The sequence below is a fragment of the Garra rufa genome, chromosome 23, assembly GCF_049309525.1.
Source record: "Garra rufa chromosome 23, GarRuf1.0, whole genome shotgun sequence".
In the NCBI taxonomy this organism is placed as follows: Eukaryota; Metazoa; Chordata; class Actinopteri; order Cypriniformes; family Cyprinidae; genus Garra; species Garra rufa.
In genome coordinates, this window is record NC_133383.1 from 33,370,997 (window position 1) to 33,398,793 (window position 27,797).

Sequence of the window (27,797 nt, forward strand, 5' to 3'; positions counted from 1 at the left end):
AACTTGCTAAACAACTAGACTTATACATGACCCTGAACCACAAAACCAGTCATAAGGTTCAGTTTTGAAATTAACAAATAAATAAATTAAAAAAAGCTTCCCATTGATGTATGGTTTGTTACGATAGGACAATATTTGTCTGAGATACTATTTAAAAATCATGAATCTGAGGGTGCAAAAAAATCTAAATATTGAGAAAATCGCCTTTAAAGTCGTCCAAATTAAGTTCTTAGCAATGCATATTACTAATCAAAAATTAAGTTTTGATATATTTACGGTAGGACATTTGCAAAATATCTTCATGGAATTTAATACTTAATATCCTAATTATTTTTGGCATAACAATCTTTATCTTTAACAGCAAATGAATGACAGCAATTGGTAAACATTAGCAGTTAAGAAATGTCATGCAATGCGAGAGTGATGTTCCTCTAAATATAAGCATCATGCATGGTGTCATGTAGTTATTTTCCTTGGTGTTGTGTATTTAAATCATGGATTAGGCCTGTTTTCAGGAGTTGCATGTGTTGCAACAATACTTGCACAATACAACTAAAGTATCATGATCTAATTAACAGTCTTTGGTTCATATTGGTTCATATTATGACCTCAAGCAGTTAGACGAGGCCAGGAATGTTTTGTCTTAGCCTCTGACACCTCTGTGTTTGGCCAAAAGCATGTCTGATTTTGAAATCTCAGTCGTATGGTCTTTTTTTTTTTTGCAATGGCCTGAGCTTTGAATTCTTCTATGACTTTAGCATCAGTGCTGCTGTAAGTGAGCAGTGAAGCGTCTGTACCGCTGCACATAATGCTCACATTCACAGAGCTCAATGAAGGAGGGATTGTGTGAGAGTGCTGATGTGTGTGAATAAGGAAAAGATACTGTCTTCTCAATGCAGCTCATTCTCTCACAATGACCAAACCTGTTCTCACAGTTTGTTCATCTACTTGTGCCAGGGTTGCCCTAAAAGAGCTTGTCCCATAATTGTACAAGAACATTATAAGTCCAAACAGCAACTTTTCTTCTTAATTAATTACCAGTTCTGGTTAGATGTAGCAGGATCCTGCTTGGAAACCTTTACAAACAGTTATCAGAGGAGTTCTGATGCATCAAATAGTTTCTAAGACATAAGTCAAAAAATGACCCACAATGAATAACTGATCTGTTTTCCAAACACAAAGTCTTTATATTACACGTATTTATGGGTATTCTGATGATATGCATTAAAACAAGTTTTAACCACTTTAACTCTGCAACCATTTGATCAAGATAGCTGGAATTAAGCATGCCAATTTCATGTATTTGGACCCCAAAACCAGCCATAAGGGTCAAAAACATCATCTGAAATCTGAACAAATGAGCTGAGATAGAACTATTTGAAAATCTGAAATCTGAGGGTGCAAAAAAATCTAAATATTGAGAAAATCGCCTTCAAAGTTGTCCAAATGAATTTCTTAGCAATGCATTTTACTAATCAAATATTAAGTTTTGATATGTGTACGGTAGGAAATCTACAAAATATCTTCATGGAACATTAATATCCTAATGATTTTTGCCATAAAAGAAAAATCATTAATTTTGACCCATACAATGTATTTTTGGCTCTTGCTACAAATGTATCTGTGCTACTTAAGACTGGTTTTGTGGTCCAGGGTCACATATTTTATGTATTTGACATGCAGGGTGTCTACACACCTATGTGTACAGCAGGGTTGGGGTCAATTCAGGAATGAACTCAACAATTCCAATTCAAAGAAGGAAATGGAATTGGAATTGGAATTGGAATTGAACAACAATTACAGGAAACAGAGTTGGAATTGAATTGGAATTACAGGAAGTGGAATTCAATTCAGGGAAATTCCACTGAATTCCGTTTATTGCTGTTCCTGAGCATTTATTTGTGATTACATTTAGAGACATACATTTGAACTTTATTTATGATGCTTTACAAATACCAAGTAAAGTATGAAATAGAGTTGATCAAATGCAAGTAAATAAAAACGAGAACTGTACATTATGAATTAATAATTGAATGACAGTGATGATAAGTTTCTGGATGTACTATACATTCAATATATGATTACCACATAATATATGTCTTAACTCACAAAAAAAATGAGTCATGTTCATTCATGTATTTCATTCACTTTTTATTGCATCGAATTATCATCATTTCCTGAAATTTGGCATGTGAAATGATCATGCTTAACATACTAAACATACAGTACTTTGTATTTCTTTTATATGTTTGTTGTCTATGTGATTTACAATATTTAATGTACTATAAACTATTAAGCAAATCAAGTCAAATTATTTTATTTAGCAACTCAAGTGGAATTTAGTGGAATTTTTTTGAATTTCAATTCTGTTTTCTGACATTCCAATTCAATTCCAATTCCATTTCCTGTCAGCTGCATGCAATTCAAATTCAAATTCCCTTCCAGGAAGTGAATTGGAATTTACCATTCATTCTCAATTCAGTTCATGAATGGCCCCAACCCTGGTGTACAGTACGTGTGGTCTCTATAAGGTAGCTTTATAATGAATGAATTTAACATAGGTGTTCTGCACATATACACACTATTGATATTTTATGCAGTTGCACTGCCTGTATTGTTTTCTCATTTGGATGAATTGCTTCTGATTGTATTATTATCATTATAAAGTAATATCCACTTTGGATATCAATATCTGCTAAATGAATAAATGTATACAGTTGAGGTCAAAAGTTTACATACACCTTGCAGAATCTGCAAAATGTTAATTATTTTACCAAAATAAGAGGAATCATAGAAAATGCATGTTAGTTTTTATTTAGTACTGACCTGAATAAGATATTTCACATAAAAGACATTTAAAATTTAAATTTGAATTTATAAAAACGACCCTGTTCAAAAGTTTACATACACATAACATGATTCTTAATACTGTGTGTTCCCTGAATGATCCACAGCTGTGTTTTTTTGTTTAGTGATAGTTGTTCATGAGTCCCTTGTTTGTCCTGAACGTTTAAACTGCCTGCTGTTCTTCAGAAAAAAATTGCAGGGATTTTTGTGTATTTGAACCCTTTCCAACAATGACTGTATGATTTTGAGATCCATCTTTTCACACTGAGGACAACTGAGGGACTATTGTTGTTATCTATTACAGAAGGTTCAAATGCTCACTGATGCTCCAGAAGGAAAAACCATGCATTAAGAGCCGGGGGTGAAAACTTCTGAACAGAATGAAGATGTAAATGTAAAATTTTCTCATTTTGCCTGAATATCATATGTTTTTTTTCATTTGGTACTGCCATTCAAAAGCTACAAAAGATACTTACCTCTAAACATATGTTTTCCAGAAGATAAAACAAGTAAAATTTACCTTGATCTTCAAATACAAAAAGTCCCCCCCCCCCCCCACCTTAATGCATGTTTTTTCTTCTGGAGCATCAGTGAGTGTTTGAACCTTCTGTAACAGTAGCATATGAGTCCCTCAGTTGTCCTCAGTGTGAAAAGATAGATCTCAAAATCATACAGTCATTGTTGGAAAGGGTTCAAATACACAAAAATGCTGGAAAACAAAGAAATTTTCTAAAGAACAGCAGGCAGTTTAACTGTTTAGGACAAACAAGAGACTCATGAACAACTATCACTAAACAAAAAACACAGCTGTGGATAATGACAGGGTTATTCAACTATTATTTTCTCTTGTGGATTACATGTTAACGAATTTGACGTGAAATATCTTATTCAGGTCAGTACTAAATAAAAAATGACATGTATTTTGCAAGGTTCTGCAAGGTGTATGTAAACTTTTGACCTCAACTATAATATTAGCACTATAAGTAGTATTTTAAATGTTATGTAATTACAAGTTTACATTACTAGTGTAATTACATTGGGTTTGACCCTAACACCATAACTCTACATTGAACTATTTTCAACAATGAACATATAAAGCAACGATGATAAATGGCCCAAATATTACCCACATGACTGATATATAAACCAAAGGCAAGTTTGTTTTCCTTCCTTCCTTTTCTGACACAATCTCTTTCTTTTCTTTACAGGTTCTTCCCATCAGCATCACTGGGGTTACCATGGTAAATATATTTATATATATAAATATAGCTGCAAGCAGCAATTACGGGGCCAAGCACTCAAAGCGGAAAATGAGGAGCTAAGGATGGCAGGAACAGCAGACCAACTGCAACAATAAGTAAAAAGAAGCCATTTTAGGATGATTTTAGTCAAAACGACAGAAAAATGATGTAGAACGCCTACTGATATGATTTAATGGCTTATTAGGTTTGACCAACAGGTGGCGCTGTTATCAAATCGATGTGGTGTGTTTAGTGTGAGATGACAAACGAAGTTTCACACAAAGTTTGGTGTCATTATGTCAAAGTTTTCCAAAGATATAGCCTTAGAGTCATTTTCACATCAAGCCTAAAATTTATAGAGGCGCTATACGAAAACTGTTTCAACTATTAACATGAAATCCATAACTTTTTGTCAGCACAGTCTGAAGATGATCTGACTCGATTTTGGTGAAAATCGGACAAACGGTCTAGGACTAGTTCGAAACAGTAGGTTTTCAACATAAATCAAAATGGCGGACAGGGAGTTTGGCCAACTGTTGCATAATTGGTATCTATGTTGTCGGCATGACCCAAGGAATATTTTGAGACCAGTTTCATTACAATAGGCTAATGCTATCTACAGTTATTAGCATTTTTGTTCATTTTAAAACTAATAGTTAATGAATGCTTCATTACTCTTGACCAATAGGTGGCGCTGCTACCAAATTGATGTGGTGTCATCAGTGTGAGGTGGTAATGCCACATACCAAATTTGGTGCAAATATCTCAAAGCTTTGCAGAGATACAGCTTCCGATGCGCTTTGGCATCTTACCTGCAAATTCGTTGATGCGTTAAATGAAAACGGTTTCGAATATCGACACGAAATCCATAACTTTTTGTCAGCATGGTCTGAAGATGATCCGAGTCAAATTTGGTGAAAATCCGACTAACGGTCTAGGAGGAGTTCGAAAAAGTAGGTTTTCTCCATTAATCAAAATGGCGAACAGGAAGTTAGGCCAATTTTGGCATAATTGGTATCAATGTTCTCGGCCTGACCCAAGGAATATTTTGAGATCAATTTTATAACAATAAGCCATTTTTTTCAGAAGTTATTAGCATTTTTCGAAATTTCGTTATAACTTTTGACCACAAGGTGGCGCTGGCCCCAAAATTTGTATGTACATTCAGGGCATGGTGCCGAACATTTTTGTAATTATTGTCAAAACGATACGTCAATCTGTTCTCAAGATACAGCATTTTAAATCTAAATTCAAAATGGCCGACACTCAAAATGGCTGACATGGGAAAATTGGATATGGGTCGACTCGGCATGCTCCTCCGAATCTAACAAGACCAGTTTTGAGATTTTTGGTCAAACCACTGAGAAGTTATAAGCAAAAATAGCCATTTTTCATATCTCCTGACCACTAGGTGGCACTGTTACGAAACACTACAGGTAGCCTCAGGTCATGCTTGTTATAACACACACCAAGTTTGGTCTTAAAACGACAAACCGTTGCCGAGATATGGCCTCACATCCATTTTTGCGCGCTTTTCGTAGAATTCGTTTGCATGTTATTCGAAAACAATTTGTCCAATCAACTTGAATTCCATAACTTTTTGCCAACATGGTCTGAAGATGATCTGAGCCAATTTTGGTGAAAATCAGACAAACCGTCTAGGACAAGTTCGAAAAAGTTGTTTTTTCAAACAATTAATTATAGAAAAAAAACTAAACCTTACGATTTTTTAAATTTGGTGTTTATTCGACTCGGCATGACCCAAGGATTCAGAGAAAATTGGAATTTTGATTTTATGGCTTACGGTTCAAAAGTTATTAGCCAAAATAAAGTGAAAGTTTGGACAAGTGGTGGCGCTAGAGAGTTTAGCCGCTTTTCCACTATCGGGCCGAACCGTTCTTAGAACGGTCGGGTACAGTTCCAGTTGTGTTTCCACCTGGTACGGCACGGAACGATTACAAACCGTTCTCGGCCCGGAATTCTCGGCACGGTTAGACAACCGTGCTGAACCGGGCTGGTATATGCGTGTGCATGACGTCGCCACGCTGTTGCCTGGCTACCAGTTTCTCTATGGCTAAGCGGATGCGCAGTAAGCAGATACGGTAAATATAAATATAAATGGCTGAGACACTTTGGTCTGTGGATGAAACATTTGCTCTAATATTGATATTTGGACAGAAAGAAAAATTCAACAACAGCTGGAGGGTGCAAAGAGAAACGAAAAGTTTTTAAAATTATAGCGCAGTGTCTTGCAGAGAAGGACATTAAGAAAAGTTCAAAACAGTGCCGGGAAAAAATAAAAAACTCAAACATACATATCGCGTCCAAAAGGACAATAACAGTAGAAGCGGGGCTGTCTACTCTTGCGTTCCCAAGGCAACGATTTGACGCATTTGTATTTACATTCCAAAGAGTTCCGTTATCTGCACCACAGTGGAAAATCAAACCGTATCTGTGCTGACTGGCCCGGATCGGCACGGAACAGAACGGTTAAGCATTGAGAACGGTTCGGCCCGATAGTGGAAAAGCGGCTTTTGAGTTAGAGACTCCAAACTTGCTATGGTTAAAGTTGAGACTGTCCTCTATTAGTGTGCCAAATCATACAACTTTCCCGCAAGCGGTTCTATGGGCTGCCATAGACTTGCGGCGGAAGAGGAAGAAGAAACGGAATAATAATAATAACGCCAACGGATACAATAGGTGCCATCGCACCTTTCGGTGCTTGGCCCCTAATAATGCCAATCACATTGAAATTCAAGTTTTACATATAGTTTTGTATCTACCCTTAAAAAAAGAAGTTCATTAGTATACTTTTTTAAAACTAAAAATAGGTAAGTATACTTTTTATGTACTTCTCAGAAATGTTCTTTATATACTTCTCAGAAATATACTAAAATTACATTTAAGTATACTTAGTATACTAAGAAGAAGTCTAAATATATCTGAGCTGTACTTGTGCTCTGAGAATCCGTGTTTTCACTTTTATACACTGTGGGCATTATTACACATCTTCTGTACAGAGTTTCCAAAACACAAGTGAAGAAGAAACCAAAATAACATATGCTTCCACATGTAATCTAACACAATCATCAGACATAAAACAGCATCAAAACCATAGATATGGAAAATTGTCTAACGTTATGAAATAAAATGTCGACCAATGAAGAAGTAATAATGACTGTCAAGCTTTGTGGCATTGATCAACTCCATCTACTTTTCGATTATCATCAATAGTCTTTTTTTTTAGCTTTTTGTTCAAAATGTTATTTATTTATTTTTTATTTATGAAACTTACCCACATTCAAGTGTCAGCATCCAGCCCTCCTGTAGTTTGTCTCCACGCCTCTAGAGGTCCCCTGTGTTCCCCTCTGCCTTAGCTCTTCTTCGTGGGCCCTTGTTAGTGTAATCCAGGTCACCTGTGCCTTGTTTCCTCTAGTGTATTTAAGTTGCCTATTTTCCCCTGGTTCCTCACTCGTTTTTTGAGTCCCTACCCTGTGTTTCCAACCCTGTCTTGCTATAGCCTTCCCAGCTACTCTGAGTAAGGTATCCTGAGTTACTATTGTTCTCTTTTTTAGTTTTCTCCCCTCGTGGAGACTTTATTTTCTCTTGTGAGTTTTTCTTTGTTTTGACTGTTTTTTATACCTCGGTCCGAGAAGAACTTTTGTTGAATTATTTCTTGCAAAGACTATCTTAATAAATCTTCACTTCCTGGAATTCTGCCTCAAGTGTTTCGTTTGGGTCCAACACCATCACCCCTGTGGCTCTGTGGTAGAATCCTCACCACCACATCAGAAACCCAGGTTCAAGCCCAGCTTGTGACAGAAAAACCGAGTCAGTCATGGACCCAGAAACACTCAGCTCCAAGGACCTGTTGGCGGTGATTGCCCAGCATCTTATCTTCTTATCATCTCATCTTATCAGCGCCATGAAGCCGTCCTCAGTCGTCAGGAGGAGCTGATGGCCAAACACTCTCAACTCCTGGCCGATGTGATGGCTTCCATCCGCCAGCTCTTTGAACGGCTCCCTGGTGCTTCACCTTCCTCTGCTTCACCCCGCAGTTGCAATAGGCCTACTTCAGTTGCAGAACCTTGACTACCACCTCCTAAGCCCTTCACTGGGGATCCTAGCTCCTGCCAAGGGTTCCTCACCCAATGCTCCCTGACCTTTGAGCTCCAGCCCTCAAGTTTTCCTACAGACCGCTCCAAGATTGCTTATATAATTACCCTTCTCTCAGATAAGGCGCTTTCCTGGGCCTCCGCAGTTTGGCAGTCCCTGGATGCCTGTTGTGAGTCCTACAAAGCCTTTGAAGAAGAGTTCAAGCGCGTCTTTGATCATCCAGTCAGTGGTTGGGAGGCTTCCAAGCGCTTGCTTACTCTCCATCAGGGCTCCCAGAGCACTGCAGACTTCGCCATCGAGTTTCGGACCATCGCGGCAGGGAGCGGATGGAACGATGAGGCACTGATGGTCTGTTTTCAGGGAGGGTTGTCTGAGCCGCTTCAAGACGAATTAGCCACCCGAGAACCAGCTGCTGATCTCGAGTCCCTCATTGCTATGGCCATCCGGCTGGATAATCGCCTGAGAGAACGGAGAGTGGCTCGCCGCAAGGTGTCTCAGTCCCAAGTTCCTGCGAGCAGGTCTGTTTCCCCAGTCCTTTTTCCTGCATCCAGAGCTTCTCCAACCCCTGAACAGCCCCATGAGTCCCCGGAGGACATGCAGTTGGGCCGTTCCAGGCTCTCTCCTAATGAGAGGGAATGTCGCATGAAGGAGCGACGTTGCCTCTACTGTGGTGCTTCCGGCCACTTTCGCTCTACTTGTTCCGAGCTTTCGGGAAACGGAGGCCCCCGCTCAGCTACAGGAGGGCTGTGATGGGGAAAATTAGAGCTCCTCCTGCTAATGCTGTCTTAGCTGTTCCAGCCACTCTGTCCTGGGAGGGCCACCAGCATCCGGTCCAGGCCATGATCGATTCCGGCGCTGCAGGTGACTTCTTGGATCTATCTTTGGCTAAGAGACTTGGGATTCCTACCCAACTTCTTCCTCATCCCCAGGCAGTTACAGCATTGGATGGCAGACCTCTGGAACCAGGGAGAGTGACAGAGGCCACTCAGTCCCTGCAACTTACAATCCTTCAACACCAGCAGGAGGAGACCTTCTATCTGATTGACTCTCCCGAGTATCCTGTTATCCTGGGCCACCCCTGGCTTTGCAGACATAATCCTCGGATCGACTGGTCCACCGGCACCATTCTGAGCTGGGGCTTCACCTGCCATCTCACCTGCCCACTTCAGAGTCCCTCAGCCCCTAGTTCCGAGTTTCAAGAGTCTGTCGACCTGTCTCGAGTCCCTAGAACCTATCATCAGTTCAAGGCAGTTTTCAGCAAGTCTCGGGCCACCTCCTTACCTCCTCACCGCTCTTACGACTGTGCCATTGATCTCCTCCCGGGTTCCTGCCCTCCTAGGGGTCGGATCTTCTCCTTGTCCTCCCCCGAGCGCACTGCAATGGATACCTACATTAAGGAGTCCTTGGCAGCTGGCATCATCCATGCCTCTACTTCCCCGGCTGGGGCGGGCTTCTTCTTTGTGGGGAAGAAAGATGGGGGCCTTAGACCGTGTATCGATTACCGAGGTCTCAACAAAATCACGGTTCGGAATCGATACCCCCTTCCTCTCATGGCCACTGCCTTCGAACTGCTACAAGGGGCTTCCATTTTTACCAAACTGGATCTACGCAACGCTTACCATCTCGTGCGGATCCAGCAGGGGAACGAATGGAAGACGGCCTTCAATACCCCCACAGGCCATTATGAGTATCTTGTAATGCCTTTCGGGCATTACAAGATACCAACGCCCCCGCTGTATTCCAGGCACTAATTAATGATGTACTACGGGACATGCTCAATCTATTCGTCTTCGTGTACTTGGATGATATCCTCATTTTCTCTGGATCATTGGAGGAGCACGAAGGTCATGTCAGCAGGGTCCTCCAGAGACTCCTGGATAATAATCTCTACGTGAAGCCCGAGAAAGGTGAGTTTCATGTTACCCAGGCTCAGTTTCTCGGGTTTATCATCACTCCTGGCCATGTGGAGATGGACCCTAAGAAAGTCGAGCCCGTTCTCAATTGGCCCATTCCCTCTACTGTTAAGTAGGTTTAACGTTTCGTCGGCTTTGCTAACTTCTATAGAAAGTTTATTAAGAGTTTCAGCTCTGTGGTGGCCCCATTGACTGCACTGACCAAGGGAGGAGGAGTCAAGATCCACTGGGGTCCGGAAGCAGCGGGAGCCTTCCAGGATCTCAAGCGCCGCTTCACTTCCGCTCCTATTCTCTCGATCCCTGACCCAGAAAGACCTTTCGTGGTGGAGGTGGACGCCTCGGAGGTGGGTGTAGGGGCCATCCTGTCACAAAGGGGTGAGGATGGAAAATTACATGCTTGTGCTTTCATCTCTCGTCGCCTGTCAGATGCCGAGCGCAACTACCACATGGGGGATCGAGAGATGCTTGCGGTAAAACTTGCTTTGGAGGAGTGGCGCCATTGGCTTGAGGGGGCTCAGCACCCTTTCCAGGTTCTCACGGACCACAAGAACCTGGAATATCTCCAGCAGGCCAAACGTCTGAACCCTCGGCAGGCTCGATGGTCCTTGTTTTTTAATCGATTTCATTTTCTCCTGTGTTATAGACCTGGCACCAAGAATGTCAAGCCGGATGCCCTGGCCCGAGCCTACTCCCCCGAGACACAGGAGAAACCTTTGGAATCAATTATTCCGAGGTCTAGGATCGTCGTGCCCCTTCAGTGAGAATTGGAAAGGGTGGTGCGAGAGGCTCAAGTCCAAGAGCCAGACCCAGGGGATGATCCTGCGGGATGCCTGTATGTCCCTCAATCTGCACGGGCCCGGGTCTTGCAGTGGAGTCATGAGTCTCCCTTGACGTGCCATCCAAGAAATGCCCGCACTCTTGATTTCCTCCAATGGCGGTTTTGGTGGCCTTCCATTTAGAAGGAAGTTAAGGTCTATGTGGAGGCCTGCCCCGTGTGCAATCAGGGAAAGTCTACACATCAGCGACCTCAGGGACTGCTCCATCCCTTATTTGTTCCCCATAGGCCATGGTCGCACCTTTCTTTAGACTTTGTCACGGGACTCCCTCCATCCCAGGGCAATACTGCCATCTTGGTGGTTGTGGACCGCTTTTCTAGGGCCGCCTGGTTCATTCCCCTGCCCAAGCTGCCTTCAGCTAAGGAGACTGCTGAGCTCCTCATGAACCATGTCTTCCGTATATTTGGAATTCCCTTGGATATTGTCTCTGACCGAGGGCCCCAATTCTCGTCCAGGTTCTGGGGCGCCTTTTGCAAGCTTATTGGGGCCACTGCCAGCCTATCGTCCAGGTTCCATCCTGAGTCTAATGGTCAGACAGAACAAATTAATCAGGATCTGGAGACCACCCTGCGGTGCATGGCAGCCAACAACCCCACTTCTTGGGCTACCTACATCATATGGGCTGAATATGCCCACAATAGGCAAGGCAAGGCAAGGCAAGGCAAGGCAAGTTTATTTATATAGCACATTTCATACACAATGGTAATTCAAAGTGCTGTACATAAAAAGGAATTAAAATCCCAATAGCATAAAAATCATAAAAATTTAAAATAATAATCACAAAATTAAGAACATTTAAGATGATTTAAAAAAAAAAGAAAAAAAAAAGAAAGAAAATGATTTCAAATTGATTAATACAGTAAAATGATTATACATAAAATAATGCAATCTGTTCGGACGTAGCACAGTGCTCATTCAATAAATGCACAACTGAACAGATGAGTTTTGAGTCTGCATTTAAATGTTTCTAATGTATTAGCACATCTGATCTCTTCTGGAAGCTGATTCCAACTGCGGGCGGCATAATAGCTAAAAGCGGATTCCCCTTGTTTTGTGTGAACCCTTGATATTACTAACTGACTCGATCCTAGTGATCTGAGTTGTCTGTTAGGTTTATATTCAGTGAGCATATCTGCAATGTATGTAGGTCCTAGGCCATTGAGTGCTTTATAAACAAGTAAAAGTACTTTAAAATCTATCCTAAACATAACTGGAAGCCAGTGTAAGGACCTGAGGACTGGTGTAATATGCTCTGATTTTTTGGTTCTAGTCAGAATCCTGGCAGCAGCGTTCTGTATGAGCTGCAGCTGTCTAATGGTCTTCTTAGGAAGGCCAGTGAGGAGACTATTACAATAGTCCACCCTGCTGGTGATAAAGGCATGAACAAGTTTCTCCAAATCTTGACGGGAAACAAAACATCTAATTCTTGCAATGTTTTTAAGATGATAGTATGCTGATTTAGTTACTGCTTTGACATGGCTACTGAAACTGAGGTCTGACTCCAGAATCACACCCAGATTCTTGACTTGATTTTTTGTTTTTTGAACCCTAGTGTCAAGGTACGCATTTACCTTATGAACTTCATCTTTGTTTCCAAATGCAATGACTTCTGTTTTCTCCTTGTTTAACTGTAAAAAGTTTTGGCACATCCAACTGTTAATTTGATCAATGCATTGGCAGAGGGAGTCAATGGGGCTGTAGTCATTTGGCGATAAGGCTAGGTAAATCTGGGTATCATCTGCATAGCTGTGATATGCTATTTGGTTCTTTCTCATTATTTGACTTAGTGGGAGCATATACAGCAATACCCTCAAGTCCTCGGCCACTGGACTATCCCCCTTCGAATGCCAGTTTGGGTATGCCCCCCCCCCATTGTTTCCAGAGGAAGAGACACAGGTTGGTGTTCCCTCGGCTCGGCATTTTGTCCAACGCTGTCGGCAGACCTGGAGGAAGGCTAGGCGTACACTTCTTCAGACCTCCCAGAGATACCAACGTCAGGCTAATCGCCGCCGCCGGACAGCCCCTAAGGGTGTACTCACACTAGGCAGTTTGAACCGTGCCCGAGTGCGTTTGACCACCAAAGTGCGGTTCGTTTGACTAGTGTGAGTGCTCCGAACCGTGCCCGGGCGCGGCTCGTTTAGCCGTCCCTGGCCCGCTTGGAAGAGGTGGGCCAGAGCACGGTTCAGTTGGACTCAGGCGCGGTTCGCATGCAGTGTGAGCGCTAACCGTGCTGAAGCACGGAACAGGACGCGTGATGTCACGCTTTTGCGAGGTAATCAACGTTTTTGTAGTCCGTAATCAAAGCTGCAAAGTCATTGCTGCACTTCAGCTGGTAATTGAAAACCTCCTCATACGAGCAGCACGACTGCGTGAAAATTTTCGTGCCACAAAGGCGATAGACCTGTTTAACAGTAGGCGTTGAGAGGGCTGTGGACCACCGCGGACCAAACGATTTAAAATAATTATCCACAAAGTAAACTATTTCGTGTTCAGTGAGAGCGTTGCTCTTCCTGTTTATCCTGAAATCATCGCAACATAATGACGTAAGCGTGCTCCGGCTCGAATGCTGAAACCCTATGTGAGTGCAGGCCAGAGGGGGAGTGGGGAGGGGGGACAATCGTACTCGGGCCCGGTTCAGGGCAACCGTGCCTAGTGTGAGTACACCCTAACTTCTGAGCCGGTCAAAGAGTCTGGTTAGCCACCAAGAACCTGCCCCTCCGGGTCGAATCAAAGAAGCTCTCCCAGAAATTCATCAGCCCATTTCGCATTGCAAGGAAAGTTAATCCTGTTTCCTATCGTTTATTTCTTCCCCGTTCCCTTAGAATTAACCCCACATTTCATGTCTCATTATTAAAACCTGTCTTGTCTTCTCCCTAGAATAAAATGTTTTTGTTTACAAGCAGATACCCTGTTCTTCCTTTTGATGTTTTGTATGTTCAGATATTCATATAACAAAATATAAACAAATTAATACATAAATAGGGACATAGTAGTATACTTAAAGTATGATGTAAAGTTCACTTAAAGAAACCCTATGAGTATACTATGAGTATAAAACTACTAAACTAGTAGTGTACTGAGACTATACTTCAAAGTGTACTAAAAATGCATAAAAAAGTATTTAATTAGTAAATTATCAGTACCTATAAGTTCACTTTTAGTATACTTGTAGTACAAACTGAAAACATAGAGGTAGACTAGTTGTGTACTCAACGTTTACTACTGTTATACTTAACCCTTATGTGTTGTTAGGGACGTTTTCGTCCACTGAGGGGTGCTGTTGAGTCTTAATTTGGCCACAACTTTTTCTCTGTTAAAGCAAATGGAATGATTTTTGGTGACTAATCTTATTTTGATACATATTTTGGGAAAATGCTTTGAAATTTTTCAAAAACTCAACAGTACACTTTGGGCAAATTTACTACCCTTTCGTTATGTTTAGTGGCTGAAAACAGCCACTACTTTAAACTGCTGTAAAAATGTATCAGATAAATATTTTTTCAATTTTTTTGGCATAAATCTATTAATCAACCTCAGTCCTGCTCAAAAATACTAAATGTTTAAAAAAAAATCAGGATTTTATCTCTTTAATTGCCAAATTCCTAAATGATGTCACTAATTTGGGGAAAAAAAACCCACAAAATTACTAATTTTAAATATAAAAGGTAATTGTGGCCTGGATTTTTTTTTACCTTTTTAACAGTCTTGGACATGTGAACGATTAGTAAGAAGATTGGCTTTCATGCATTGTTAGTTTTGGCGCAGCATCCGATTTTCTTTTTTTCTCCCTGCAACAAAAAGCTTAGTTTTACATAGAGTTCTATGGAGTATAACGACATATTATAGTGTGCGTGTGTGTATGTGTGTGTGAGTGTGTGTGAGTGTGTGAAAGTGAATGAAAGTGTGTGAAAGTGTGAGAGAGACCTTTGTGCACCTTGATACCCCTGAGAAAATCTAAATAAGCACCTCAGCTCTCAGAACGACATGGAGTAAACAAAAATAAAGAAAGCATATTTATGTATTTGTTTACCATATAGTTCTGAGAGCTGAGGTGCTTTTTTTGATTTTCTGAGGTGTATCAAGGTGCACAGAGGTCTCTCTCACACTCACAGACACTCACACACACTCTCATACACTCGCACACACTTTCACACACTCACACACGCTCACACACACATACATACACGCACACTATAATATGTCGTTATACTCCATAGAACTCTATGTAAAACTACGCTTTTTTTTGCAAAGGCCTATCTAAAGGGTTAATGGGGCCAACTGATAATCAACAGTACAATTTACAAATTTGACCCCTTCCCAACAGGAAAAACCACAAAAAATCAAGAATTCAGCATTATATGGTGTCATGGCTTTGCATTCAAAAAATGTGGTTATAATGGAAGTCAATGGGGCAAAAACAGCCACAAACAATAAATGAGGGAGAAAAAATGAAAATCTGATGCTGCGCCAAAACTAACAATGCATGAAAGCCAATGTTCTCACTAATCTTTCACATGTCCAAGACTGTTAAAAAGGTTAAAAAAAATCCAGGCCACAATTACCTTTTATATTGAAAATGAGTAATTTTGTGTTTTTTTTTTTTCCAAAATCAGTGACATCATTTAGGAATTTGGCAATTAAAGAGTTAAAATCCTGAATTTTTTTTAAACATTTAGTATTTTTGAGCAGGACTGAGATTGATTAATAGATTTATGCAAAAAAATTTGAAAAAAATATTTATCTGATACATTTTTACAGCAGTTTAAAGTAGTGGCTGTTTTCAGCCACGAAACATAACGAAAGGTTGTAAATTGAAACAATGCACAAAAGTATGCTTTTATATACTAGTAAGTGGGCCAATTTAGTCCCAAGGAGTATTGAAATCGTACACTTAAAAGTATACTACTAGTATACTGATATGTGTATACTTACTACATAAGGTATACTTAAATATATACTTGAACTTTACTTGAGTATACTTAATAAAATAAACTTAGGGTAGCTTAGTAGTACTAAGTAGTTACTTTCATGACCTAGTAATACTGCAATATAATGCTGTGAGTGAAGGAAATCATAATTTATATGATTTATAGCACTTATTTCATTAGATAAGAAAGAAGATTAGAGTCAGTTCTTTGTATATTTAATAATAATGATAACAATGTAAACATCTCACAGATTATAATCCAATTTAAAATCAAAGGTCAACATAGAAACAATAAATAAACAGTAAATAGTAGATTAAAAACAAATCTGATTAAGAGCCAATGCATTTAGAGCCAGGGGTGAAAACTTTTGAACAGAATGAAGATGTGTAATTTTTTCTTTATTTTGCCTGAATATCATAGACTGATCCCAAAAGGAGAGAAACATGGTACACAACACACAAGAGTAAAATTCTGTAAAACCTGTTTTTGAAAGATTCGGTTGCATGAATTAGTTTTATGTGTTTTATTCCTGTATGAAACAGTGTATTTGATCAAATTTATTGAGTAAATAATAATAAATTCACTCATACAAGATGTAATTTTTATGCTAACTGCCAAAGAACCAAAATCAGACTGATGTATTAATAAAATGAAATTATTTAAAAAGAAACTAAATCAACAACTCACAAATATTCTAAAAACAAACAAATACAAGTAAAATCAATGAAAGTTTGGTTTAGTTTGCAGACTAATTGCATATATTTTTGCTCCACGTGACTTTATTGCTTTATTGTGTCTTTATGACATCAGTATCAGATCTTGTGAAACACGGTATAAGCCTTGTGTCCTTCAATAATCTGTTTTTCCATCATGAGCACACCAAAGTCTCAAAGTCTCAAGGCTTTTCAAATACTTATTTGTATTGTGAGCATTTTAACTAAGGCGTGGAACTTGCAAGTTCTTAGCAATGGTAATACTTTAATGTTTACTGCTCACTGTAAACATTACATATGCTCCCTTGCTCAATAACACAAGTGACTAAATGACCATTTAGAATAAAGCAAAGTAAAAAAGTTGCAATAGTTTTTGCAATTCATGCAATGTAACACTTTATAATAACAGTACATAAATATTTAATATTAAAATATATAATATAGTTTAACGTGACCTAATGAGTTTATATAGGCTGTGGAAAATGTTTGCAACATATTTTGTTTATTCATATATCTATCTTTGCTTTTCATATATCTCTTTTTGTGGTTGTTGTTACTGTTGTTGTTGTTGTTGTAGTTGTTTGTTAATGTTTCTGTAACTTATGTCATGTCTACCTTCATTTCTCACTTTGTCACATTTTTATAATTTCAATTAAAAAATATAGCTGCAAGCAGCAATTACCGGGGTTAAGGCCTTCATGGCTTCTATGCTGTTAGGCCAACATGAAATAAATGGCTGACACCAGAACACATCCATGATGGAGAATATGATTTTATTGAGTTTGAGTTTAAACCTAGGACTAGTTCACCAAAGTATGTTTTTTAAATAATCTCAAATATATATATATATAAAACAAACAGTTTGATTGACAACAGTGGTCCAAGAGGCAAAGTTGTTCAGAATGAGAAGTGTAGTGTATATGTCAATATATGGCATTTTATTGCGATTTTAGTTCTTTTACAATAGAAATATCATGTTTTTGACACCTTTTTAACTGTTATAGCACCACTTATGATCCGATCTCAATGAAACTTTGCATACTTGTTAGGAGTCATCTGATACATGTTTTCACCAATTTTTGTAAAGTTTTGAGTTTTAGTTTAGGTTTTATAACCTTTTGGGTGTATATGGCCATGCCCCTTTTTAAAATTACCTGGTTATAGCTAACCAAAGGACTAAATTCAACATTTTTTAGATAATTATTGATCTAGAGAGTCCAGAGAACTGCACTGCAGTGGTTTGATCGAGATTGGGAGAAAAACCTAGGACTAGTTCGCAAAAGTAGGGTTTTCACATAATTGAGAATAATTCATGAACGATTTGATTGACAGCAATGGTTCTTGAGGCAAAGTTGTTCAGCATGAGGTGCTTTATCAAATGATATGCATATTTTGTGGATGTGTGAAACACCACTTGATTACAGAGCCAAAAAACTTGTTAGCGCCAACTAGTGGCTGATTTCTTTCAAAATTCTTACAGACCTTTAGGGCCATGAGTCGAACATGCCCACTGAGTTTTGTTAACCTTGTCTAATAGGTGCTTAAGCTTCATTGGCTGATGGTGGCCATGTTTTTTGAGATACACCAATGTCCTTATAGACACTTGTGCCACTTTTAGACCAACAGTTGCGTATTTATAGCCGTTTATGTTTTTTTTCCGTCTTATAGCGCCACCAAGTGGCAGAGCTGCGCAATTTTTAAAAATCTGACCAAAGCTTAAGCTTATACACGTGTACCGAGTTTGGTTAAGATATCTCATTCCGTTCAAGAGTTATAGCTAAATGTAGCAGTTGGCATAGAGCGTTTTTGCGTACTGTTGCGCGCGAAAATCGAAATTTCAACTTTTATTCACTGTACAGAGAATATTTCTGCACTGGTTTGGTTCTGATCGGGCGAAAAACCTAAGACTTATTTAGCAAAAGTAGGTTTTGGATATAAGTAAATTTTTGGGGCACAACCGTACGTCGTAGCTCAAAAATTTCTGACTGGATGTAAGGATGTAAATTTTTGAGTCTACGACAAACGGTTACGAGCTACGCCCAAAAATGTCTAAAATTATAGTTTTTTTTGTGTTTTTTTTTTTGCGCTGTAGCACAACCTTTAGGTCGATTGGGGCGAGCCTTTAGATCTGATTAGCGAGCAATACTGCCACGATCTGACCAAGTTTCAGCTTTCTAGGCATTATGGTTTGGGCTGCACGATCAGTTTTGATCAGAATAATAATAATAATAAAAATCCTTACAATTACAATAGGGTTTCAGCACTATGTGCTTGAACCCCTAAAAATGAACTAAGTTAAGTTAGGTACAAATCAAGAATGATCAAGTGTCATATAAATGATTGTAAATTACAACCACTTTAACTACATGTTTGTTAGTTAACACTTTGTAGTATGTTTTCACGTCACATGAATTAACATTTAACATTTAAAAATCATTCACTGTTATTGTAAAATGTTTCTGCTTTATTTACCAGTGATTTTTATGTTTAGTGTAATACATTTAAGACTATTGCTGTTTGTTAACAGGCTTTGAAAAATGGCCATGGCTTTTAGAAAGGCACTATACAAATAAAACATGTTACGCAAAAATGTCATCAGTTAACTTTTAAATCAAATGATACTGTAACGGCTGTTTTATGTTAATGATTTCTTTATCTCTTTCAGATCAGGAATCGTGGTTATCTGCGTTTGAAGACTGTAGTGGAAAATCTCAGTCTCCAATCAACATAGACACCCATACAGTTCCGTATGACCCTAAACTTGCTCTGCTTAAACTGGAGGGTTATGATCTCACTGGCTCAACCACTCTGAAACTCATCAACAATGGACACACATGTAAGTCAAGGCCCTTTCACACCAAACACAAGATACTAAACAGAATCAAATCACTCATACACTCTTAAAAAGAAAGGTGCTTCACGATGCCATAGAAGATGCCACCTTTTTTGTCTAAATGGTTCTGTAAAGAACCTTTAACATCTGAAAGGTTCCAAAAGGTTCTTTGTGGCGAAATAAGGTTCTTCAGATTATAAAAAGGTAAGAAAGAGATGGTTCTTTAACAAACCTTTGACTGAATGGTTCTTTGTGGAACAAAAATGGTTCTTCTACGGCATCGCTGTGAAGAACCTTTTAAAGCACCTTTATTTTTAAGAGTGTAGTTGCTATTATAATGCATATTACTAGGATGTTGGCTGTTTATTAGTACTTATAAAGTGCATATTAATGCTTTAATCTGCATTACTATATTTTAGATCCCTTAATCTAACCCATACCTAATTTTAACAACTACCTTTATTTATAAGCAGCAAATAAGGAGTTTGTTGAGACAAAAGTCATAGTTAATTATTCAATAGTGAGAATTGGTCCCCAAACTAAAGTGTGACCTGGTTTTCCACCAACAAGAACAATAATCAAAATTTTAGACCCAATATTGACAGCTATTTTGTGTGTTTTTTCAACAAAAAAATGTCAAAAATGAGGTCAAAGCAGAATGAGTCATTGTATCTTGGAGCAATAGTCAGGTCAAGTCATGTCACCTTTATTTATATAGCACTTTATACAATACAGATTGTGTTAAAGCTGATTTACAATATTAAACAGGAAAACAGTGTGTCAAGTACAATAGCGGAAGAGGACAATAAAGGACACTTAGTTTTTCTAGTTAAAGTCAGTTAATTATTGATTCAGTGGTGTCATTGTCCACATCAGTTCAGTTCAATGGTATCTGCACAATCAAGTCGACAAAATTGCCAGATAATTGAGTCTCCCCAACTAAGCAAGCCAAAGGCAACACTGGCAAGGAAACAAAACTCCATCGGTGACAGAAATGGAAAAAAACCCGTGGGAGAATCCAGGCTCAGTTTTGGGGGGCCAGTTCTCCTTTGGCCAGACGAAACCAGCATGGTGTAGTTTAATTCCAGGTTGCAACACAAGTGCAGAGGGCTTGTTTGGTTCTCGTGGTCTGGTTCCAATAGCCGTCTAGTTGACATGGTATTCGCTGGGGATCTGACATTCAAGGCTGTCTAGGTCATCTCTAGACACCATCAGGACTGAATACAGACTGGGTCTGGGTGGCTTCCCTTTGAGGTCATGAACGCATGAATGAATGAATTAATGAATTAATTTATTAATGTTTTTAAGATGGAAAAATACAGTTTTACAAATACTAGAAACGTGGCTTTCAAAGAAAAGATTGCTATCAAACAGCATACCTAGGTTTCTAACTAATGACAAAGAATTGACAGAGCAAGAATTGACAGTGTTAGGCTGTGTTCTATGTTATTACATGCAGAGGTTTTCAGTCTGATAATAATTTTTTTTCAGAATTTAGCAGTAGTGCTCAACTTTCAGTACTACTATTGGGCTGCTATCTTTAGAGTCTATCAGTACTGGCTAAACCACCTCCAGCCTCAGTGTTCACTTGCCATGGAAATAACCCCATGTTTGCCCACTAACACACTACTCTCTCTTTACCAAAAATGTAATTGTAAAAACTTCACTGCAAATCTGGAGACAGTTTAGATGTCATAATGGATCACAAGCTTTCAATATGTCTGCCCCCATATTTTCCCACCATCCATGATGGAAAGGACCTTTTCCCAATGGGCAACATACGGCTTATTAACATTTGGAGATTTATATACAGTTGCTGGTCATATAATTAGAATATCTTCAAAAAGTTGATTTATTTCACTAATTCCATTCAAGAAGTGAAACTTCTATTATAGTATAATGTATACATTCCTTCCACACAGACTGATATATTTCAAGTGTTTATTTCTTTTCATTTTGATGATTGTAACTGACAACTAATGAAAACCCCAATTCAGTATCTCAGAAAATTAGAATATTGTGAAAAGGTTCAGTATTGAAGACACCTGGTGCCACACTCTGATCAGCTAATTAACTCAAAACACCTGGAAAGGCCTTTAAATGGTCTCTCAGTCTAGTTCTGTAGGCTACACAATCATGGGGAAGACTGCTGATTTGACAGTTGTCCAAAAGATGACCATTGACACCTTGCACAAGGAGGACAAGACACAAAAGGTCATTGCAAAAGAGGCTGGCTGTTCACAGAGCTCTGTGTCCAAGCACATTAATAGAGAGGCGAAGGGAAGGAAAAGATGTGGTAGAAAAAAGTGTACAAGCAATAGGGATAACCGCACCCTGGAGGGAACTGTGAAACAAAACCCATTCAAAAATGTGGGGGAGATTCACAAAGAGTGGACTGCAGCTGGAGTCAGTGCTACAAGAACCACGACACACAGACGTATGCAAGACATGGGTTTCAGCTGTCGCATTCCTTGTGTCAAGCCACTCTTGAAGAACAGACAGCGTCAGAAGCGTCTCGCCTGGGCTAAAGACAAAAATGACTGGACTGCTGCTGAGCGGTCCAAAGTTATGTTCACTGATGAAAGCAAATTTTGCATTTCCTTTGGAAATCAGGGTTCCAGAGTCTGGAGGAAGAGAGGAGAGGCATAGAATCCACGTTGCTTGAGGTCCAGTGTAAAGTTTCCACAGTCAGTGATGGTTTGGGGTGCCATGTCATCTGCTGGTGTTGGTCCACTGTGTTTTCTGAGGTCCAAGGTCAACGCAGCTGTATACCAGGACGTTTTAGAGCACTTCATGCTTCCTGCTGCTGACCAACTTTATGGAGATGCAGATTTCATTTTCCAACAGGACTTGACTCCTGCACACAGTGCCAAAGCTACCAGTATCTGGTTTAAGGACCACGGTATCCCTGTTCTTAATTGGCCGGCAAACTCACCTGACCTTAACCTCATAGAAAATCTATGGCGTATTGTGAACAGGAAGATGAGATATGCCAGACCCAACAATGCAGAAGAGCTGAAGGCCACTATCAGAGCAACCTGGGCTCTCATAACACCTGAGCGGTGCCACAGACTGATCGACTCCATGCCACTCCGCATTGCTGCAGTAATTCAGGCAAAAGCAGCCTCAAATAAGTATTGAGTGCTGTACATGCTCATACTTTTCATGTTCATACTTTTCAGTTGGCCAAGATTTCTAAAAATCCTTTCTTTGTATTGGTCTTAAGTAATATTCTTATTTTCTGAGATACTGAATTAGGGTTTTCATTAGTTGTCAGTTATAATCATCAAAATTAAAAAAAAAAACACTTGAAATATATCAGTCTGTGTGGAATGAATGTATACATTATATAAGTTTCACTTCTTGAATGGAATTAGTGAAATAAATAAACTTTTTGAAGATATTCTAATTATATGACCAGCACCTGTATAGATGATGTTTTTGCATCCTTTCAACAGTTTTCAGATAACTTTTCGATGACCAGAAACAATTTTTTTTCGGTATTTGAAGGTTTGTTTTATTCGTGATATGCGTCCTCAATTTCTTAGTCCTCCTGTTACAACTCCCTTGGACTCATTCCTCGAACCAATGTCTATTGGGAAAGAGATGATTTCCTATATTTATTATAAAATATAGTAGTTCACTGATATCTTTTAAAGAGCAGACCTATCAGAAGGTGTTCCAGATGAATTATCGGAAAGTGCCTTGAATAGGGTGCATTCTTCATCTTTATGTGCCAATCATGGTTGGATCCAATGCAAAATACTCCATTGTATTAACTGTACTAAATTCAGGCTCTCCAAAATTTACTCTGATGTTTATCCTATCTGTGACCGCTGTCATCAGGGTCCAGCAACCCTGATATGTTCTGGTTCGGTGTACTTCCCTTACCAGTTCATCACCTAGGTCACAAGGCAGACTTTGTGGCCTTTGTCAAAGTCCCTAAAGATATTTTACTTAGACAAATTTTTAGGGGTGCCAATAATTGTGGCCAACGTGAACTAGAGAAAAACATTTATTTCATAATGAGATACCCCCCCCCCCCCCCATTTTCCATTGTTTTACTTCAATGAAAGGTTAGAATTTTGTGAATTTTTCAAATGAAAGATCTAAAGGTTAAACAATGCAGATTTATTTTCACAGCCACCTTTGCTCATATTTACTAAGGGTGCCAATATTAGTGGAGGGCACTGCACTTGTGATCGATATGATACCTTTTTGTTCACTGATATGAACTGATGTTGGTCAGTCTAGTCTATTCAAAAGAATGTTGTGGTTAATGGTGTCGAAGATCCAGTAGCACTAATAAAAAGATATAACCATGATTGGATGATAAGAGTAGGTCATTGTAACTCTGATGGGAGCTTAAACCTGACTGTTAATCCTCACGAATACCATTTTTCTCCTAGAAGAAACATATGTGTGAGCATACTGCCTTTTGCAATATCTATCTATTTTAAATTGGTCTGTAATTAACTAATTCTCTAGGATCAAGTTGTGTTTTTTTAATGAGAGGCTTAATAACATATACCAGAGAATCTATGACTTCTGGAAGCACCTCTTTTAGTAACTTAGATGGTATATGATTTGACATTATGTTGTTGGTTTAGATGAATTAACACATTTATTCACAAGAATGACACAATTCTTCCTCTCGTATAGCAGAGAATGACTTTAATTGTTCCTCGGGGAATCTATAGTGCATTATCTGATGTGGTATTGTAGCTGACAGCTGTATGGTTATATTTTTATCTTTAATATTTTGATCTATAGTAAAGAAGTTTGGAAAAGTCATCATTGCTGTGCTGTTGGAAAATGTCAATGCTTGTTGATGGTTTTTATTAATTAAGGTACTGTATTAAATCAGTACCTGGGGTTTTGTTTTTTGTTTTTTTCTAAAAGAGATATTAAAAGTAAGCAGATCTAGCAGTTTTAAGGTCTTTATGTACTCTAGGAGGAAGTACTTTCCCTCCATGCAATATGAAATACCTCTAGTTTTGTTTTCTTCCAGCTGCGCTTCATTTTCCGGGCTGCTCTCTTTAGCGTGTGAATGTTTTACTTAATCTTTAAGTGTAAAGAAACAACCGTATCTAAAGTGCTAGAAAAGAGAGAGTCCATAGTTTCTGTTACAAGCATCAGTTTTTCTGAGCTATTGCGATATGCTGAGGAATTGAGACTATAAGGAGAGAGATTATTAATAAAGCAGTCGTTTGTGGTAGAAGTGATGGTTCTACCATATGTGTATATTTGTAAGGAGTTGAATAAGCAGTTGAGATATCAACACTCTGCTGCAGAATACCCAATACATTTCACAAGCAACACGAACAGAGTTTAGAATGTCTATAAATCTTTTTTGTTATCTACATGAATAATAAAACTAGATAAAAAAAGTTTGTCAAAATGAACCTGAAAGTCTGAAAAGTATTAAAAAGTTGAAAGAAAGTTGAATGAACAGTTTAAAAAAGTTTAAGAAGTTTTTCAGTTTTTCATTTTTCAGTCTGAAATAATTTGAAGTTTAAAGAAGTTTTAAAAGCTTAATGTTAGATGAGATTAGGAGATAGATATTTCTAGCATGATTAGCAAGTTGCTAGCATGATTAGCATGTTACTAACATGTTGTTAACATGATTAGCAAGTTGCTAGCATATTTCTAGCATGATTAGCTTGTTGCTAGCATGTTTCTAACATCATTAGCAAGTAGTTGCTAGCATGTTTCTAGCATGATTAACAAGTTTATAACATAATTACTAAGTTGCTAGCATGTTTCTAGTATGATTAGCTTGTTGCTAACATGTTTCTAGCATGATTAACAAGTTTATAACAATTACTAAGTTGCTAGCATGTTTCTAGTATGATTAGCTTGTTGCTAGCATGTTTCTAGCATGATTAACATGTTTATAACAGAATTACTAAGTTGCTACCATGTTTCTAGCATGATTAGCTTGTTGCTAGCATGTTTCTAGCATGATTAACATGTTTATAACATAATTACTAAGTTGCTACCATGTTTCTAGCATGATTAGCTTGTTGCTAGCATGTTTCTAGCATGATTAACATGTTTATAACATAATTACTAAGTTGCTACCATGTTTCTAGCATGATTAGCTTGTTGCTAGCATGTTTCTAGCATGATTAACATGTAGCTAACATGCTTAACGTGATTAGCAATGTGCTAGCCTGTTTCTAGCACGATTAGCATGTTACTAGCATGTTACTAGCATTTTGTTAACATAGCAAGTTGCTAGCATGCTTCTAGCATCATTAGCAAGTTGTTAACATGTTTCTAGCATTATTAACAAGTTGATAGCATGATTATAGCATGATTAGTTGCTAGCATGTTTTTAACATGATCAACATGTTGCTAACATGTTTCTAGCATGATAAGCATGTTGCTAGCATGTTTCTAACTTGATTAGCAAGTTGCTAGCATATTTCTAGCATGATTAACAAGTTTATAACATAATTACTAAGTTGCTAGCATGTTTTTAACACGATTAACATGTTGCTAATGTGCTTAACATGATTAACAATGTGCTAGCCTGTTTCTAGCAAGATTAGCATGTTGATATCATGTTACTAGCATGTTGTTAACATGATTAGCAAGTTGCTAGCATGTTTCTAGCATTATTAGCAAGTTGCTAGCATGATTAGCATGTTACTAGCATGTTTCTAACTTGATTAGCAAGTTGCTAGCATGTTTCTAGCATGATTAGCATGTTACTAGCATGTTAACATGATTAGCAAGTTGTTAGCATATTCCTAGCATCATTAGCATGTTGCTAGCATGTTTCTAACATTGTTAGCAAGTTGCTAGCATGTTTCTAGCATGATTAACAAGTTTATAACATAATTACCAAGTTGCTAACATGTTTTTTAACACGATTAACATGTTGCTAATGTGCTTAACATGATTAGCAATGTGCTAGCCTGTTTCTAGCATGATTAGCATGTTGATAGCATGTTACTAGCATGTTGTTAACATGATTAGCAAGTTGCTAGGATGTTTCTATCATCATTAGCAAGTTGCTAACATGTTTCTAGCATTATTAACAAGTTGCTAGCATGATTATAGCATGATTACCTAGTTGCTATGTTTTAACATGATTAACATGTTGGTAACGTGTTTAGCATGAATCGTAAGTTGCTAGCCTGTTACTAACATGTTGTTAACATTATTAGCAAGTTGTTAGCATGTTTCTAGCATCATTAGCAAGTTGCTAGCATGTTACTAGAATGATTAGCAAGCTACTAGCATGATTAGCATGTTAGTTTGAATGAGTTTGTCTATGAGATTTCTCCCAGTTTTAATCATCATTTTTAGGAAAACCGTAAGTCCGATCAGTAAGAAAAATATAGCCCACCTGGTGAGATCAGTCTGAAGATCTGGGCTGAGTTTGGAGTTTGTAGAGTTAAAGTTTCTCAAGCCGACTTATTTAGCCAACAATTGAGTTTATCTGTGGCCAGCACTAACTCAGAGAGAGAATCAGCAAACTCTTTGATAGAGTCTGTTAGGTGCCCTGCTGGACTGTATACAGTAGCCAGTACAAATGTCAATTGGGATTTATCATTAACATTTATTACACTAGATAATGTTATATAAAGCGCCATTACTTAAAACAAATTAAACTTGAAATCAGACCTCTGAGAAATACTGAAAATATTACTTTAAATCGTAGCAACATCTTGCCCTTTACCTTTCGGATGTGGCATATGTTTATAACAGTAATCTTGGGGTGCAGACTCATAGTAATATAATCATCTGGTTTAAGCCAGGTTTCTGTCAAACAGAGCACATCTAGCCAGTCTGCTTCCTGACCTGGGACACAGGTAGTCAAGTACAAACTCTAAGACCGTAGTCCACAGAGTGGCACGACCCCTGGAGAGATGAAGATCAGGAGTGGTGTTTTATTTCTGAATCAATGTGCTTTTTGAAAGAACTCAGTGACTTAAAGAGGCAGCCTTATGTTTCATTCCTGCATGCATCTCTGTATTTTATCAGATTTATTGAGTAAATCATTCAGTCAAAATAAATTAATGCATACACTTACAGAAAGTTTTATACTTAAACTGATAAACTAACTGTTTTAAAGGGTGGCTTTTAAATAATGGTTATAAATTAGTTATAATTGTCAGTTGTTTTTGATGCTGACTCAAATGACCTTACAATAACTTACTTTCTTTCTTTTGTTGTGCTCTTCCATCAGTGCAGCTGAGTTTGCCGAGCAGCATGCGTATCTTGAGGGGATTCGATCACGTTTATGTGGCGGCCCAGCTCCACTTCCACTGGGGAACTAAAGAGGTCCCTGGTTCAGAGCACACCATCGATAATGTTCATTACCCTGCTGAGGTGAGCTGAGATGAAGGAAGCTTT

The 27,797-nt window shown here is 38.5% G+C and overlaps 1 protein-coding gene across 1 annotated transcript in view; it reads left to right on the top strand.

Annotated features, from left to right (window-relative positions):
- ca9 (carbonic anhydrase IX) overlaps positions 1-27,797 on the top strand; it is a 46,614-nt gene that overhangs the window by 4,570 nt on the left and 14,247 nt on the right. Inside the window, exons 2-4 of the mRNA XM_073829430.1 lie at positions 4,056-4,088; positions 19,260-19,430; positions 27,631-27,773. Coding sequence (XP_073685531.1) covers positions 4,056-4,088; positions 19,260-19,430; positions 27,631-27,773 — 347 coding nt within the window. The remainder of the gene's footprint in view (positions 1-4,055; positions 4,089-19,259; positions 19,431-27,630; positions 27,774-27,797) is intronic.